Genomic DNA, 15,530 nt, shown 5'->3' on the forward strand with positions numbered 1-15,530 from the left:
GATTTTTAAAATCTAAGGAGAAAAAAAACAAGTGAGCAAATCAGGATTAAAATAAAGCAGAAAATTTTGCACTTTTGCAAGACTTGGTTTGTACATACATTAACCTTTCAACGTACGGCACAGTCTTAAATTTAAATCACAAAATTAATCATGCAAACTGCCTCGTTTCTAACTAGGCTACTACTAGAAACGATAATATTTCAGATGAACAGCCAAACTATTCAGTATTTATCAAACTGACTCGTTAATCAGAAAAACACAAAGAGCAAAATCTTAAAAACAAATCGGGGCTAGTTGACTATCATACAACGCTTTTGCTTGCTTTTCTTCACCTGACACACAAGCCGCGTGTCATCAGCCTATACACCAAAATATGACGATTCTGACGTCATCCTTACGATCATCATATATTATATATACTATTTAAAAAGCCTTTTTATCAAAATGGGTTTCCATTGTAGGATATCTTCGATAGTGTTGACTATGCAAAATAAATCGCAAGTCACGCAAAGCATTACAGAGCTCGATAGTAGCAGTGTCACTTGAACTCACAAGCTTGCTTCCAAAGTCCAAATGTCATTCGTTTTCATACCACGCTGTTGCGAGACTAATCGACACAGAATGATAAATTGCGCAGAAATCAACCATAGCTAACCAACCATACATTTCACATTTGAAAACGGTTTGGCAGAATTGACATCAAAATACTTCTTTAAAGTTGATTATGTCTTACAAGTTACAACGTAAAAAGCTGTGTCCACACTCCACAGCCACACCAAACCGGCAATTGCCATGCGACGCCCGACAAATTATATTGACAATAGAATTTTCCGCCATCACTACACAAGAATACACATTACACACATAGTATTCCAATAGTCAATCGACGCAGTTTTGAGTACAAAAACAGCAAAAAATGGATACGAAAACCTGACCAAATTTCTTGCGCCATACATTAAATGGAAGCTTAAAGACCTTCATAAAATCTGAAGCATGAATGGCCAAATCAATCGTATTTCTATTCATTTCACCTCGTTTCAACCTCATGAGAATACGGTAGTTTCATGTTTCTTGCTCTGTGACATGCTAGAACGGTAAACAACATAATGTAGCTGCACGTTAATGGTTGCTTGGCCCATGTACGTGCAATGCTTGGGAAGGTGACCGAACACAACAAGCGGAAATTCAACGTGACGCAGTGTACAAAAATAATTCAAAAAAATTTTTACTCGGTGCTTCAGCCGCAAACGTACTTCGCGAAAAACATCACCACAGTTATTTTTTCGGCCAGTCCTTGAGCATGGTATCCCACGTCACCGGTTCGCCAGGCTCTAACCACTTCTTGCGGTATTTTGTTGGGACCAGATGCTCCATGTCTGCGCTCCTTAACCTTCTCACGTATTGCTGCATTTCTACCATGTACCTCTCTTTGTCTTTCTGAGATTCTTCAATCAGGGCCTGCACAAAAATTAAAACCGTATCTCACTTATTTCGATTTTGTGGCACTAACTAACCATCAGGCATGCAAGACCTTAACTTTCTTTTCAAGCATTTCTGAGTGGTATAACTGCTTTGTCATTGGACAATATAAACGACGTAATTAAGAAAAAAGAGAAATATAGAAGTATGTCAAAGGTATAAGAGACCACCAGCATCGAAAAAATATCTTCCTAAAATATTTGATTTGAAAAGTCAATATTTGAATTTGTTTCATGATCAGGCATGGTACAAGCGATCATGACAAAGCACCAAACACTGAAAACGCTGACAGATGCCAGGTTCTACGGTGTTGCCAGTCAACTCTTCTGTCTGTCAGACTTCGGTGGAGCTTTGTCATTCTTGGGCGACACTCAACTGCACAAGCCGAGATTTGAACCGTAATTATTTGATTTTCAAGTCTCGGTTTAGACAACCAGGTGTTACAGATTCAACTGTCGATGAACTGCATATCCTCACTAAGTCACCAAATCCATCTTTTGTACAGTACAATGATATAATGTCTGCAAATGTCGTATCGATGTAACAAGCAGGGCTGTGGAATAGGGCGAAAAATGTACGATTCCGATTCTTCGGTTTATAACTGGCCGACTCCGATTTTAGTGTTGCCAGATTTTTTCAATTGTTGTCCTATTTCATTTTTTACAATTTAATTTCACTTAAGTTGTGATCGAAATTGAAACTTTCACAAAAGCAATTCTACTTTTTGGTTAAGTTTTAGAGCGCGATATGGAAAAACAAGACATAATATTTTGAAAAAAGATTTCAAACAAATTTTTTAATGTTTATTGTTTTCAAGCCGGAGTTGGTTCCACAGCCCTGGTAATAAGAACAGTTTTAGTTAATGAGATTGTGCAAAGATAACGAGCATTTTTTACATGTGCTCATTTTATGGCGGTTAAAACTAGAACAAACCAGTTTTTTCGAGTCCGACAGGGCATTCCATTTTATGTGAATATCATTCCACAGACCGCTTGACATTTTCCCATTGAAATTAATGTCTTTGTTCAAAAACAGTAGTTTCACAAAGAGGTTGTATGCTGAAACAGGTCTCTTCGGAACTCCCATCGATACCTTCACCTGCGCATGGAAAATCAGGTCAGAATCCAGGAAGGGTGTCTTAGCGATGGCATGGATTCATTGTAATTAATGTTTTGAGGAATTTTTGCCGTTATAGTTGATGGTTGTGAATAACTTTAAGATATAAACAAAACCAACCTACAAAAGGTTTAGTGGTTTTGGTAAGAAATTGTAAGTTATAGGCTAGACCAGGGCTTCTCAAACTATGGGTCGCGACCCCAAATGGGGTCGCGTAAGGAAATTTTGGGGTCGTAATGAAATAGTTTAATTTAGTCTAGTGCCGGTAGGTTGTAGTCTTGCCATGATGTCAATTGACCGCAACCGTCGGTATGAAATGTCGAACGATAAAATATAACCAATCGTAACAATTGATGCATTGTTACGCTATCATTGCTGTAACTTGCTGACCAAAAGTAACCTTACCGCTCGCAGTATGATTTCAAAGTAGTCTAGCAACTAGTTTCTGAAGGAACCTAGACTAAACTTTAAAGCAGTTACAAGATTAATTGACTATGGATCAGTGGTTAGGTTCCGTAGATTAACCGATCCTCTCTGGAAACTGTTGAAGATGCTCTTCGCTCTTTCTCGTTCTGCTTTGTCTTGTATTATTATTTCACGAATGGATCACTTATGCAAGAAACATCAAGCGCATCCATTCCATTAAATCAGGGGTCACCAAATGGCGGCCCGTCACGCTGTATCGCTGCGACCGCGGAAGGTATCAGCGTACAAGTGTAATCAAAAATACTTTCCGGGAAGCATATTTTTGCTTTGCATACGATTCCACCGACCGACCATTCAGATTGTATAGTTCTAAGTGGGGGGTCGCTTAACGTTATTCCAATGCGATGTCCAGCCACATTGTCCCAGTGGTTGACTAAAACGTCCGTTTTCGAATTTCGAAATTGTCTGTGAGCATAGGGTTGCTTATTTTAAGTTTGTAAGTGTCATGTAAACACTAGTGTGCGTTTCACCGTTATTGTGTTTCACGAGCAGAGTTCCCTTCAAGCAAGTTTTTGTTAGCAAAATAGGCCGGTGTGCCAACTCAATTTATAATAAATTGGCAAAATATTTTATATAAATTTAAAGACATTTTCTGGTTGTATCAAGAAAATGAAATATCTTCTGACAGGTGTTGGTTGAATTACTTCTGGTTGTATTATGGTTGTATTTTCATGAGACAACTTCTGGTTGTATTATGAAAATATTTAGTTTGTACTGCAAAATGTTGTTAATCAACAATTCTTGCCATGCTGATAAGCACCGCAAGTGACAGTTGTCTAATAATCAAGAAATATGGTTTTATAGACTCTCACAAAAAGATGAAAAACCAACTCATTGCTTTTTTTAGAAGGAACACCGTTCATGAGTTACGATAGAAACGTTTTTTTCGATGATTTCTACAAGCGCTTGTTTCATGGTGCCTAGTTTGTTTCTCTCTGTTATTGGAGCCTATTTTTCGCTGATATGTTAGCAGCATAGCAGGTCACTGTTGTTGCCTGTATTGCGATGTGTCAAACATTTCTTTGGTTACTGAAACTGTTAATTGCAACTTGCAAGATATCTTTTGCGAAGCAAAGTGACAACATCACTCTTGCTTGGCGATGAATATTCTAATAAAACCGTTCGCCTCGCTACAAGTGCGCAAAACAAGTAGCCTCGTTTATTAGACATTGTTAAAAGAAGTCAAAAGTGTTGTTAAAGGAGCTTGGCCTGGCAGTAGCGTTGTTCGACTAATTTTGTTGCTGCGGTATTCTAAGATAAATAGTAACAACATGTCACGCTGGATACTGGGTACGAAATGCGTCCATTTCTAGCATAAGAGTCAACCTACCTAAAATTTTATTAGTGCGGCCCGCCACAGCTCTCCTTAGTGCCAAAGTGGCCCGCATGCAAAAAAAGTTGGTGACCCCTGCATTAAATGATTTGTTTTTGTTCACTTTTCATCATGTTAGCGGATTTTTTTGTGATTCGTGAATTGGGTGCATTTGTATTGTTTTGTTATAGTCTTAATTAGGGTCGGATTATTCGTTTGTTATTTCTTGTTTTCATTCGTTGCTTTTTTTCATGTTTCATTGTTGTTGTTTTCATGCTCCTTTCGATATTGTTTTACTACTTCAGTAAGAGAATTATAAAGTAAGCCAAAAAGAACCGAAACAAATTGAGACAAAAGAACTAACCCCGTTTTAATGTCATTAACGTGGATGTCCCCATAATGGGGTCGCATAGAAATATATTTTTCAAAATGGGGTCGCCGAACAAAAAAGTTTGAGAAGCCCTGGGCTAGACTACACCAGGGCTACTCAACTGGCGAACCACGGTCCGAATGCGAACCTTTTCAGTGTTGAATTCGGACCTTATCTGTCTCAGTATTTAGTTTTTTAACAAAACCAAATCCGTTATCGTTGATTTGCAAAAAATGGGGTAGGCAATTTAACGTATTAGAGAACAACTACACGCCCAGTCAAGCTGGTGCAAGAGAGAAGCCCAATTACGGATCAAAAGATACGATGCCTGGAAATTCAATATTCAAAATCAATTCTCCAAAATTTTCTTTGTACAAAAACAATGCAATTTATACAGATTTACTTGCGCACAATAATATAAGATGGTTAAGTACGGGAAGAGTTTTGGAGAGATTATGGTTGATTAGGGAAGACTTATCGGGTTTTCTCAAAGGTCAAAACAATGTGAAGGCAGTGGCATTTTCGGCATTTTTAAGAGATGGTGAAAAAATGGAGATTGTTGGATTTTTGACTGACATGATGTCACACCTCAACGACTTAAATTTAAAACTGCAAGGAGAAAAACACAGTATTTTTGATTTGATCACAGCAATTCGTGTATTTCAGAAAAAATTAGAAATTTTCAACATGATATGCAGAGCCAACTTGTCCATTTTCCAAGACTTTTGGAACAGAGCAAAGGTAAAAATGATTCTGGTATCAGATATGTTCAATTTGTTGAAAAGTTGATCACCAACTTTGCAATGTGATTAGATGACTTTTCTCTTGGCAAACAATAATTGTTGCTATTCATTGCAAACCCCTTTCTAGTAAAAGACATTAGCCTACAGAATTCTCAGTTAGCATAATGCATAGTTAGCATAATGCATAGCATAGTTAGTGATTAGATGACTTTTCTCTTGGCAAACAATAATTGTTGCTATTCATTGCAAACCCCTTTCTAGTAAAAGACATTAGCCTACAGAATTCTCAGTTGAAGCGAAGGACATTATTATGTACCAGTAAATGGGTAGACGCAGCAAAAATTCAACTGGAGCTTATTGAATTCCAGGAGAACATAGCAGTGAAAAAATCATTGTGATAATACACCAGAGAAGTTTTGGTCAAAGGAAGAATTCCAAAATAATTTTCCTGCTCTTCGCAAATTAGCAGTGCAAATTCTCACTATGTTTGGGTCAACTTACAGCTGCGAGTTAGCGTTTTCAAACATGAACTTTATAAAGAATTGAATTCGCATCTGTATGACCAGTGAAAACCTTCACCACTGCCTTCGACTCGCTCTCACCACTTTAGAATCAAGATTTAAAGAACTAGCAAGAAATAAAAAATGCCAATTCTCCCACTAGCTGTGACTAACAGAACTATAAATACATTTCGCTTAAAATTGCTTTTGCTAATACCGCTTTACCGGATTTTGTATACATATAGTTATACCGTATTACATTTGTATGACTGTAAATTATTTCATGAGAGTTATAACGGACCTAAGCAATTGTTAAACTTTTGTAACTGGACCTTTGCTAAAAAGTAGTTGAGTAGCCCTGGACTACACTCACAAAGTCTTTGCCTTTTTTGTCATATTGCCATTTGTACTTCAACTGTGACATTACATGCGAGAGTGGGAGCTCCGAATACATTGCAACACTAATTCTGCCACAAAGATTTGAATCATCACCAGCACAAGTCAAATGTTGTAAGAAAATAATGAATCCAGTAGGCCATGGCCCTAAGCCTAAGGGCCATAGACATTTCTCTCTAGAGGAGCGTACTGTTCATAATCATTAAAGAAGTCATGGGATATAGTCGAACGGGCGTCATTTCCCAGTCGACGGCACGCCTTAAGTGTCTTGCCAAAGACACAGCCACATGCTCTTGAGCGGTTTCGAACCAGTGGCCTGTAGAATGTCAAATCATGGCTCTCATTGCTTAGCTATGTGGCTGACAAGAAAACAATCACAGCTGTAACCAGTTACTTAAACAGTATACAGTGGTGTATTCTCCATGCATGCAAGGCATGCACTGACCATTCTGATGAAATCAGCATTAAAATTGTAGTTAATAGCAGAACCTCCTCGCTCTCTTTTTCAATATTCGAAACCACTGTTTGTTTTCACAGTTTGGCAACCAACCTTGCTGAGGATTGCATAGGAGAGCTCAGCATGCGTTAATAATATTATTTGCCGATTTTTTACAACACTGTGGCGTAAATGGAACAAAGGCGTGCGGATTTAAAATTGCATGCAAAACAAAAATCCCTATCTGGAGATATTCCCATTGTGAAAGTTGAAAGTTATTACTGACACTATAATAACGTATTTGTTCCTTTTTTAGACAATGAATTTTTTAGACTATTCCAGTATTAGGGTATAGATAAAAATCAGATGAAGGTGGCATTAACTACAAATGGTTAAATGTAGCAAAGACAGAGTCAGAAAGCAGAAAAATGCCGTCGGCTGCAGCGGTTCAGGTATATGCCGAAGGGCATAGGCTACACCGCTGGCGCTGCATAGTGCTTCAAGTTCGCTTTCTTGCAACGCAGGATAAAGATATAAAATCAAGACATTGGTTTGATGGTGTGTTCCAAGCCTCATTTTTCGCAACAGAGCTCAAACAATTATCAGCTAAGTAAGGCTCAGGTTGCAAGAAAAGCTCTAAAACCTAAGGTAAATTTGCAAAATTTTCCTGTGGGAGTATGCCCTAACACCCCCCTAGAATGGCTATGACCCTCTCTCCATTGCATGCCTATAAAAATCAACCAGGATAGCCCACTGACAGTATGTCAAATGAAGCGTCGAGTTTTGTTAGCAGTAATAATACAGTAGTAAGCAATTTATCATCTTTCTACGCATGTATTGATCAAATGATCACTTTAAAGTTTAAAGCATCAAATTGATCGTTTTGCAGTCACCTTTTTGTCTTTTCTTTTAGTTTTTGCAATTTTCTTTTGTTTTCTTTCCTTTTTTATTTCAGCTCGTTCAAAATTTGTCAATGCTTGAAGACCTTCTTTGTATTGGACCATTGCAGAATGGGATTTGTCAATGTATTTCTAAATCATTGACAAAAATCAATATATTTCTGCACACAGAACACACTGCTCGTCACGGAATTTAACGTCACCAACCTTTGGATATTAAATGATTTCTTTAAAGGATTTTTTTAATTGCATATGTTGTGCAATGTAGACCACTAGACCTCTACTCAGAACATCTTTAAACAAGTAAGTTAGATGGGTACACCGGTACAGCAGTGAGGGTTAATTAGCTATCAACTAAGTGCCGAATCATAAAATTCCACAAACCAAACAAACTAATTTTTAAAGATATTTCAAGGAGCATTAGCCTACCTGTTTTTCAGCTGCTGGCAATTCTTTCCAATCTTTTGCAACCACTTTCATGTAGTTTCCGCCAATAACTTTCAGTTCTAATCAAACAAAGAGTATATATATTATAACCTTTAGTCGCAAACATTTTGGCAAAGACTATAATTAGAGTTTACTATCCATTTTCACAACCAATCGAAATAAAAAAACTACATTGTTTTCAAAGAAACTGTGAATATTCAACTTTATTCTCCAGTAAAATAACTATTTTCAACCTTATGCCTCCTGATATGCTGGCCCAAATACTGTATGCACCCTAATTATGCATGGTGGTTGAAGCTTTCATTGAATGTGCAGACAGACAAAAAAACTAATATAAACAAAATTGGTTAATCACATTATTACTGCATAACATTCCTAAATCTCAACTTTTTAAACCACAACTTAGCAGATCATCATACACATCAGTTAAATGCACAAAAGCGCTATAGAAATTAACCCTTTACAGGCGGCGAAGACTATCTCTCGTTATTTGTTAGTGATTTTTTTGTATGTTGTGGTTTTTAGTCCAACTAAAAATATTTTATGAAAAAATTTTAAAATTTTTATTTCTTTGTTTGTTTTTTATTATGTTCCCAAAATGGGAACGTTGGCATGTAAAGGTACCAAAACATATCGTAACGTGTTTTGTATTTGAATACGACGTAAGCTTGGGTAGCCTACTTTATTCGATACAATAGCATTGAAAAAGACAATAAACAAAAGTACACACGTTTAAGAGATCCACAAACAACAAATGTACTTTCTACCACTGTACTTTCTACCATGCAACTGTACTTTCTACAACTATATACCCTGTCACTAACTTTATTTTTGGTGGTATACGTCACTGCATAACGTATGCATCCGTTTTTCGCGTTTTGTGCATTGCAACCTTGTATTTTTTTGTACAATACACATCTTCCTTGTGACGATGATACAAGAAAATGATTCAACGAGTCGAATCGCACTGTTGCAGACGGAGATGCAGTAGGTTCCCTAAGTCGACGGCTTAGTTTCTCCACTTTCACCAATGACCGAGCAATCTCGCGCCTGAACTTAAGGAATTTTCAGAACATTGTTTTCCGTGATAATTAAAACGGAAGGCAGCTACAATTGAAAGGTTGACAATATGGGCAAAAAGATTCCACCACCATTTTTTCAATTGAAGTCATAAGAAGATAGCAACCTGTCACATACATCCACACCCCCCATTCCCTGATTGTACATAGCAATCATAAATGGTTGTATCACTGATTTTCCCTTATGTTTTACTTTTTGTTGAATTGTTTGAGTTGGTGCTACACCGCAGTAATTGCTTGCAACAGCGACAGCACAATTATTGTTCCATCTGGCACAAATTACAATGCCGTCTGATCAGTAATCAAATTCTCCTCTAGGCTATTTCTGGAAGGTTTTCTCACTGGAGAGAGGACAGGAACCGGTCCTGTTCTCTCCAATTGTACCACATGCTCTGATGCGTTCTCCAGCAAGATCAGTAAGTACAGTAGTTGATGGCTTGTGAAAAAATTGTCAAAGAGAGTAATATGTTGGTCTTTGTCGGCAACACATGACAGCATTGTCTCAACTACGTGTGCTCCCAAAGGTTCAGCTCTTCTTTCGTCTTTACCGCAGTAGATTTCGAAGTTGTAGGGATAACCATCGGAGCTACACAACATCCGTAACTTGTAACCAAAATTTACTGGCTTTCCTTTTATATATTGTTTTGCACTGTGTAGTCCTCGATAAGGAACCATCGATTCGTCAATGGTTAGTAACTACCTAAGTGGTGAAATGTACCAAATTGTTGACAATTTGACCTTAGCAGATCTAACAGTGGCAGTACCTTGGCCATTTTAGACTGAGCTAGATTGTGATTGCCAGCCAGGTGCAAGTACGCTTTTATATTACGAAAACGGTCTCTGCTTATGGTCTTAGAAAATATTGGTGCCTCCATGCCATCTGCTCTGCACCAATAGTCATTTTCTGATAGAAGACTGTGGTAACCACTGACAGTAATTAGTAAGCCAATAAGTTTTCTCATATCAACCTCATCAACTTTGAAGTTTATCCTATTCTTGTCTCTCCTTGTCATCAGTATGTCATCGGTAAAGAACAGAGAAAATATCTCAAACATGCTTTTCCCTCCATGAGCTTGAACCTTATCAGATGGATGCAGTTCTTTCGGGTCGCTTAGTGATGCTTTGTCTTTTTTTCGCCATCTGCAAGCTCTTTCCGTTCCTTCGATAGAAGTCATAGAAGTGTTTTCTGCTTAAGATCAAGCTGTGAAAACATCAAGCTGTGACAGCATCAAGCTGTGAAAATGTTCTCTTGGTAAAAGTAGTGAGAACTTTTTTGAGATAAACTCCGTTATTTGTGTATCACATGTTGCCAACGTTCCCATTTTGGGAACATCGTATAAATTTAATTATGAGAAGAAAAATGCTAAACATAACGAAACAAATGGTAGGGGAAACAAGTTATCAGTAATATTCTCACATAAAAAACGCAAATATTTCGAAAAAAAGTTTGATTTGTGTTTTCGAGAAGCACTTTTTTTCGAAAGATGAAAAATGTGATTTTTGACTAAATCCATCGCTTTCATAAAGGAAAAATTTTGCAAATATTATTTTTTCAACAAATGCATCTGAAACAATAAGCATTCAACAACAATATCCAAAACAGAACATTTTTAAATGAGGTCTGTGTAAAGCTGTGGGCGACTTCAACCCCATGTTCCCATTTTGGGAACGTTGGCGTGTAAAGGGTTAACTACCATATATGCAATTATCTACTTTCAACCAAATTTATATCAACAGTCAGTCTACCATGCCTTTTAACTTTAAAGTTTCTTTCCAAGACAAAGCTATGGAGATTCGGAATGGCCCGATTCGGTGAGTCCGATTCGGTGAGTCCGATTCGGTGAGTCCGATTCGGTGAGTCCGATCCCTTAACGGGGGATTTTTTCAATTTTTTTTTTAATTATCGGGTACTGTGGCCTAATTATCATTGCCGTTTTAGGGTTAGGGGTTAGGAGTTAGGGTTAGAGGTTAGGAACTCACCGAATCAGACTCACCGAATCGGACACACCGAATCGGACTCACCGAATAGTAGCAGACCCATGGAGATTAACCTGAAATTAAACACTATAAACAGGCATTCTTTCAAATATTACTCAAATTATCTTGATTGTAAGGCAAACCGGGGCATGTTGTCACAGCAATTTTTTTTGTACTTGCACTTACTGCTTCGAGTCAATATGTGTAGCACGTGCTTTGTTAAGAGTCATCTTCATTTTGAGGTTAGCAAAGTCAAGAAAAGACAGCAGGTTTAGCTTAAATTAAATTATTATCAAAAACTTGGTCATCGATGTAAATTTCACTAACTTTTCAAAATTGTGTGACGCTTTCGTAAGAGCAGTTTGACCGCAAGTATGAAATCAATTTTATAGCTTATATATTATGTTAGGTGTTTAGCTGACACTTTAGAAGTTAAGAGAGTGCCTTTTCTAGCCGCCATTAAAACTTTTGTCTGACTGCGTACGTCGGGGCGAGTTGTCACAGCTGTGATGATGGTCACAGCTTATGAGAAGCAGAAGCAAAATTTGGCATAAACTACCGAACCCTTGGTCGATATGTGAAAGCAAGGAAACAAGACCCAAAGCAGTTGTTGAATTAATTTCAACTTGTTTACTGTATAAATGTGTAAATTCCACGTAATAAAATTTGATTTTGTAAGGCCAACCGGGGCGTGTTGTCACAGGTTTGGGGTTTTTTCATTTGTGCTTTTGCTATATACAGCCCTCGAAATTAGCTTCCATCTACGACGGCAAAAACATTGCCGTCGCCAAATCAGCAAACCTTGGATTGCGGCGGCAATTGCCGTATGCTTTAAAGTTTAAACAAACGAAATTTTAATCGTTTATTCTTCGTGTTTCATACGGCGGTAGCGGAGAGCATCACGCAAGCTATTTTACGCGCTGACAATGCTCTTGTAAACTGTAAAAAGTTTGCAACCTTGTAAATACTGGCTTAATTGTTACGAAAAAGTTATTGTTACATCGAATGCTTATTGTTTACCGGTGTCGTTGCGAATATAAATCATGGTGAAGGATACAGTTGAAAAGTAGAATTTACCTGCTATAGGTTATCAAACAGAGGGAACAGAAGGAAAAAGTTAGTGTGGTATTTTACAAAATTTATAAAGAATTTTATGACGGAAACAAATCGGAATTAGAAAAGCTAAGGGGTCAAGTTAAAAAAGTAGAACAAAATTGGATAAATGGTTCTTCGGCAGTAAAATAATGCTTCCGATCATATGGCATTGCGCGTTCACGAACGGGCAGTTTTGCGTCTTCAAGTATTCCAGTGACGACGCGACAACCTCATCCTCCGATACAGCATCTGATGATTTCGATTTATATATGATATCCGACTAGTTCTTTATCCAACAGACTTTGTGTTGCTCGCACGCAGTATCCCAATTGTGCCGAAATTATGTTAGGATAAACATAAATCGAGCCAATCTTCTCGCAGGGAGCTATTAATTTGTTACCGGCACCTGTTTGAGCAATTAACGTTATTTTATAATGGTTCAACGTCGCTAGATGTCGAAAAACAAACGTAAATTTCTTATTGGGCATTGTTGTTACCCAGGCAGCATAATTCGTTATTTTTGCATTGATTTTGCGTCTGTAGACGTTGAATCGATGTAGAAATGATGGTTCTGCTGTCTGGGTGCGCAATATAACCCGCCGGGAAAATTGTAAATCGATTTGTGCGGACTCGAACGTTGAATCAACCCAAAATTAACTTACTTTTCCCCTGAGCTATTTTACGTGAATTAACGTAACAGCGTGCGTATTGCGTTGCTCGCTTTATCGCTACTTTAAGTATTATTACATCACAACAAATCAAACGATGCGGTCGTGATAGACTACTCTAGTATACTTTTCCCTTCTCGTTTCACATGTTTTGGTACAATTGTTTCGTAATAAACGTTCAGAGCAATTGCCGACGCAATTTCAACTTTTGCCGTTTGGCCTCGGCAAAGTTCTTGCCAAGTAAAAATATGCTATAAAATATAATATTTTCGAAAACTGCGTGAGTGTTCACAGCAACTAAAATAGTCCGAGGTGAGGTCTTGGTGCGATGTTTCTGCTGATTAAACTCCCGCTGCGAGTAAATAACACAGGAAGAAATTTTGAACAAGTTTTGTTCTAATTAAGTGCTCATTTTGCGGCGGCATTTTTATTGCCGTAGCAGAATGGCCATTATGACGTTTACGGCGGCATTTACCACGGCAATTGCCGAGTGCCGCCGCTAATTTCGAGGACTGTATATATAATACAATGTAAGTGATTTGGTTATATCATTCGTACACTGTCCACTTACACTTCCTTTTGCCACTAGTTATACTTTTTAATCGCAAAAGGATTTCAAGAAAATCAAATTTTTGTAAAAAAAAAAATTGTGACAACACGCCCCAATTTTTTTTTTTTACAAAAATTTGATTTTCTTAAAATCCTTTTGCGGTTAAAACGTTTAACTAGTGGCAAAAGGAAGTGTAAGTGGACAGTGTACGAATGATATAACTAAATCACTTGCATTGTATATATAATATATAGCAAAAGCACAAATCGAAAAACCCCAAACCTGTGACAACACGCCCCTGTTTGCCTTACTACACACAGACAGCCTACACTATGACCAGGCGTTGTACTTTGGGATGTAACACTTGTAACAGGTATGCAGTTGAGAACTTGTACATAAACAATAAGAGCATACCATGTGGATAATTGTCCTTTCTGTCTTTCAAAAATAAAGCAAAACTTGTACATGGTCGTGGTGGTCTTTGTTGAGTTGAAAATGAAACTTTAGATAGATATATTGGATTGATCAAATTTGCACCTCCAAACCTAAAGAATAATATAACCTATAGTTAGTATGTATGGTTGTGTTTAGAAAGAAACTAAAAAAGTAGCTACAATAAAATAAATGTATGCTGTACTAACAATTCAATGAAAGAAGACAATCTATGCAACAATTCTTTACAACATTGTTGTCCAAAATTTAAAAAAAAATACCTCACCTGTTACTGATATAGGATATGCGCTGAAACCCCACTTTTGCAATTTTTCGTAAAGATTCCATCCAAGAAGTACAATATGTTACCTACACAATACTAATCACTAGCCTTCCTAACAAGTACCTGTTAATGTTAGGCGGCCATGCAGCAGCTTTCAAGACAGCCTGCATGTTGCAAGCAAACCATAGGCCCAATTGCAAATCTTTATTTTGGTTTCCTTTTAGCACAGGCCATAGTAACCACAGCCCCTGAGGCTATGGTCAATAAAGATACATAAGTACAAATAACGCAAAAAACAAAAATACAGTCAATCAACAAGAATTCTGGGAGCTGTAGTATAGTGGGATACCGGTACCGTAAATCTGTATTCCAGAACTTATATGATCTGTTAAACATCTGCACATAATTGCAGTAAAATATCCATCAAATCCTCTTGTGTGAACTTCCTTCGTGTCACCAAAAGACCAACTAAGACTATCAAGATGCAACAATTGAACAATAACGAAGTGAAGGGTACTGTAACAGACAGTAGAGTAGCCTACAGTTCAGAGTTGTTTTGATAACTATCTCTGTGTTGCCAGACTCCCTCAAATAAATTTCCCAAGTCGCTTCGCAGACTCCCCAATCGCAACTCTATTTTATCAACACTTTGAAGGAAATTGGTTTCAAATGTATTTTTATCTACTTCATAAAAAGAATTTTGTTTGTGTCCCATAACCTTCTAAATCTTTCCACATCTTGGGAAAAAAACTTTGAGAGCAAAAACCACGAAACTGGCAACTTGGGACATTGTCAGCATTCTCATTTTCACGAAAAAAAGGATTCCACGTCCCCTGCAAGAGGTCAAACCATAACCTCAACTTTAAATGGAACTGACAATGCCCGGCAATAGGTAGAGATGTCCAATGCTATCACGTAACGCGTAACGCAGGGGCTGCCTACTTATGTTAAACCATCGATAAATAAAACCTATAACAACCACACAACAAAATGACACGAAAATAAACTAAAAAATTACAAACGTTTTCGGCCATACTCGTGTTAGCCCTTTTCAAGTAACCAACTGACCAATTTTCTACACAAATTGAAATTACAAAACTGATGTACATACACAAAAATCGAAAAAAAAAAGAAACGCATAAGAATGAAACGGTAAGACAAATCACATGACACTTAATTGCGCAAGGAAAAACATCAAACAAAAAACTAAAACAACATCATTTCTTTTTTTTTCGATTTTTGTGGATGTAAATCAGTTCTGT

General features: G+C 37.4%; 1 protein-coding gene across 1 annotated transcript; it reads right to left on the bottom strand.

Moving 5' to 3' along the window:
• Positions 1-11: 11 nt before the first annotated feature.
• On the bottom strand, positions 12-14,624 carry LOC145768597 (transcription factor A, mitochondrial-like). Its single transcript, XM_082580131.1, has 6 exons — positions 14,272-14,624; positions 13,968-14,098; positions 8,167-8,243; positions 7,732-7,869; positions 2,413-2,577; positions 12-1,458 (listed from the first exon to the last, which is right to left on the bottom strand). The coding sequence occupies exons 1-6, from the start codon at positions 14,331-14,333 to the stop codon at positions 1,276-1,278; spliced, it is 756 nt and encodes a 251-aa protein (XP_082436257.1). The 5' UTR covers positions 14,334-14,624; the 3' UTR covers positions 12-1,275.
• Between the last annotated feature and the right edge of the window lie 906 nt (positions 14,625-15,530).

The sequence above is a fragment of the Aplidium turbinatum genome, chromosome 4 (assembly GCF_918807975.1).
Source record: "Aplidium turbinatum chromosome 4, kaAplTurb1.1, whole genome shotgun sequence".
NCBI lineage: Eukaryota > Metazoa > Chordata > Ascidiacea > Aplousobranchia > Polyclinidae > Aplidium > Aplidium turbinatum.

What these genes read in the sequence shown, in the direction of transcription:
- LOC145768597 (XM_082580131.1), bottom strand. Translation starts at nt 14,333, where the DNA reads ATGGAATCTTTACGAAAAATTGCAAAAGTGGGGTTTCAGCGCATATCC. An exon ending in TGCCAGCAGCTGAAAAACAG is followed by an intron (nt 7,870 to 8,166) that starts GTAGGCTAATGC and finishes TCAATGATTTAG; the next exon opens with AAATACATTGACAAATCCCA. An exon ending in TGTCGGACTCGAAAAAACTG is followed by an intron (nt 1,459 to 2,412) that starts GTTTGTTCTAGT and finishes ATTTTTGTGCAG; the next exon opens with GCCCTGATTGAAGAATCTCA.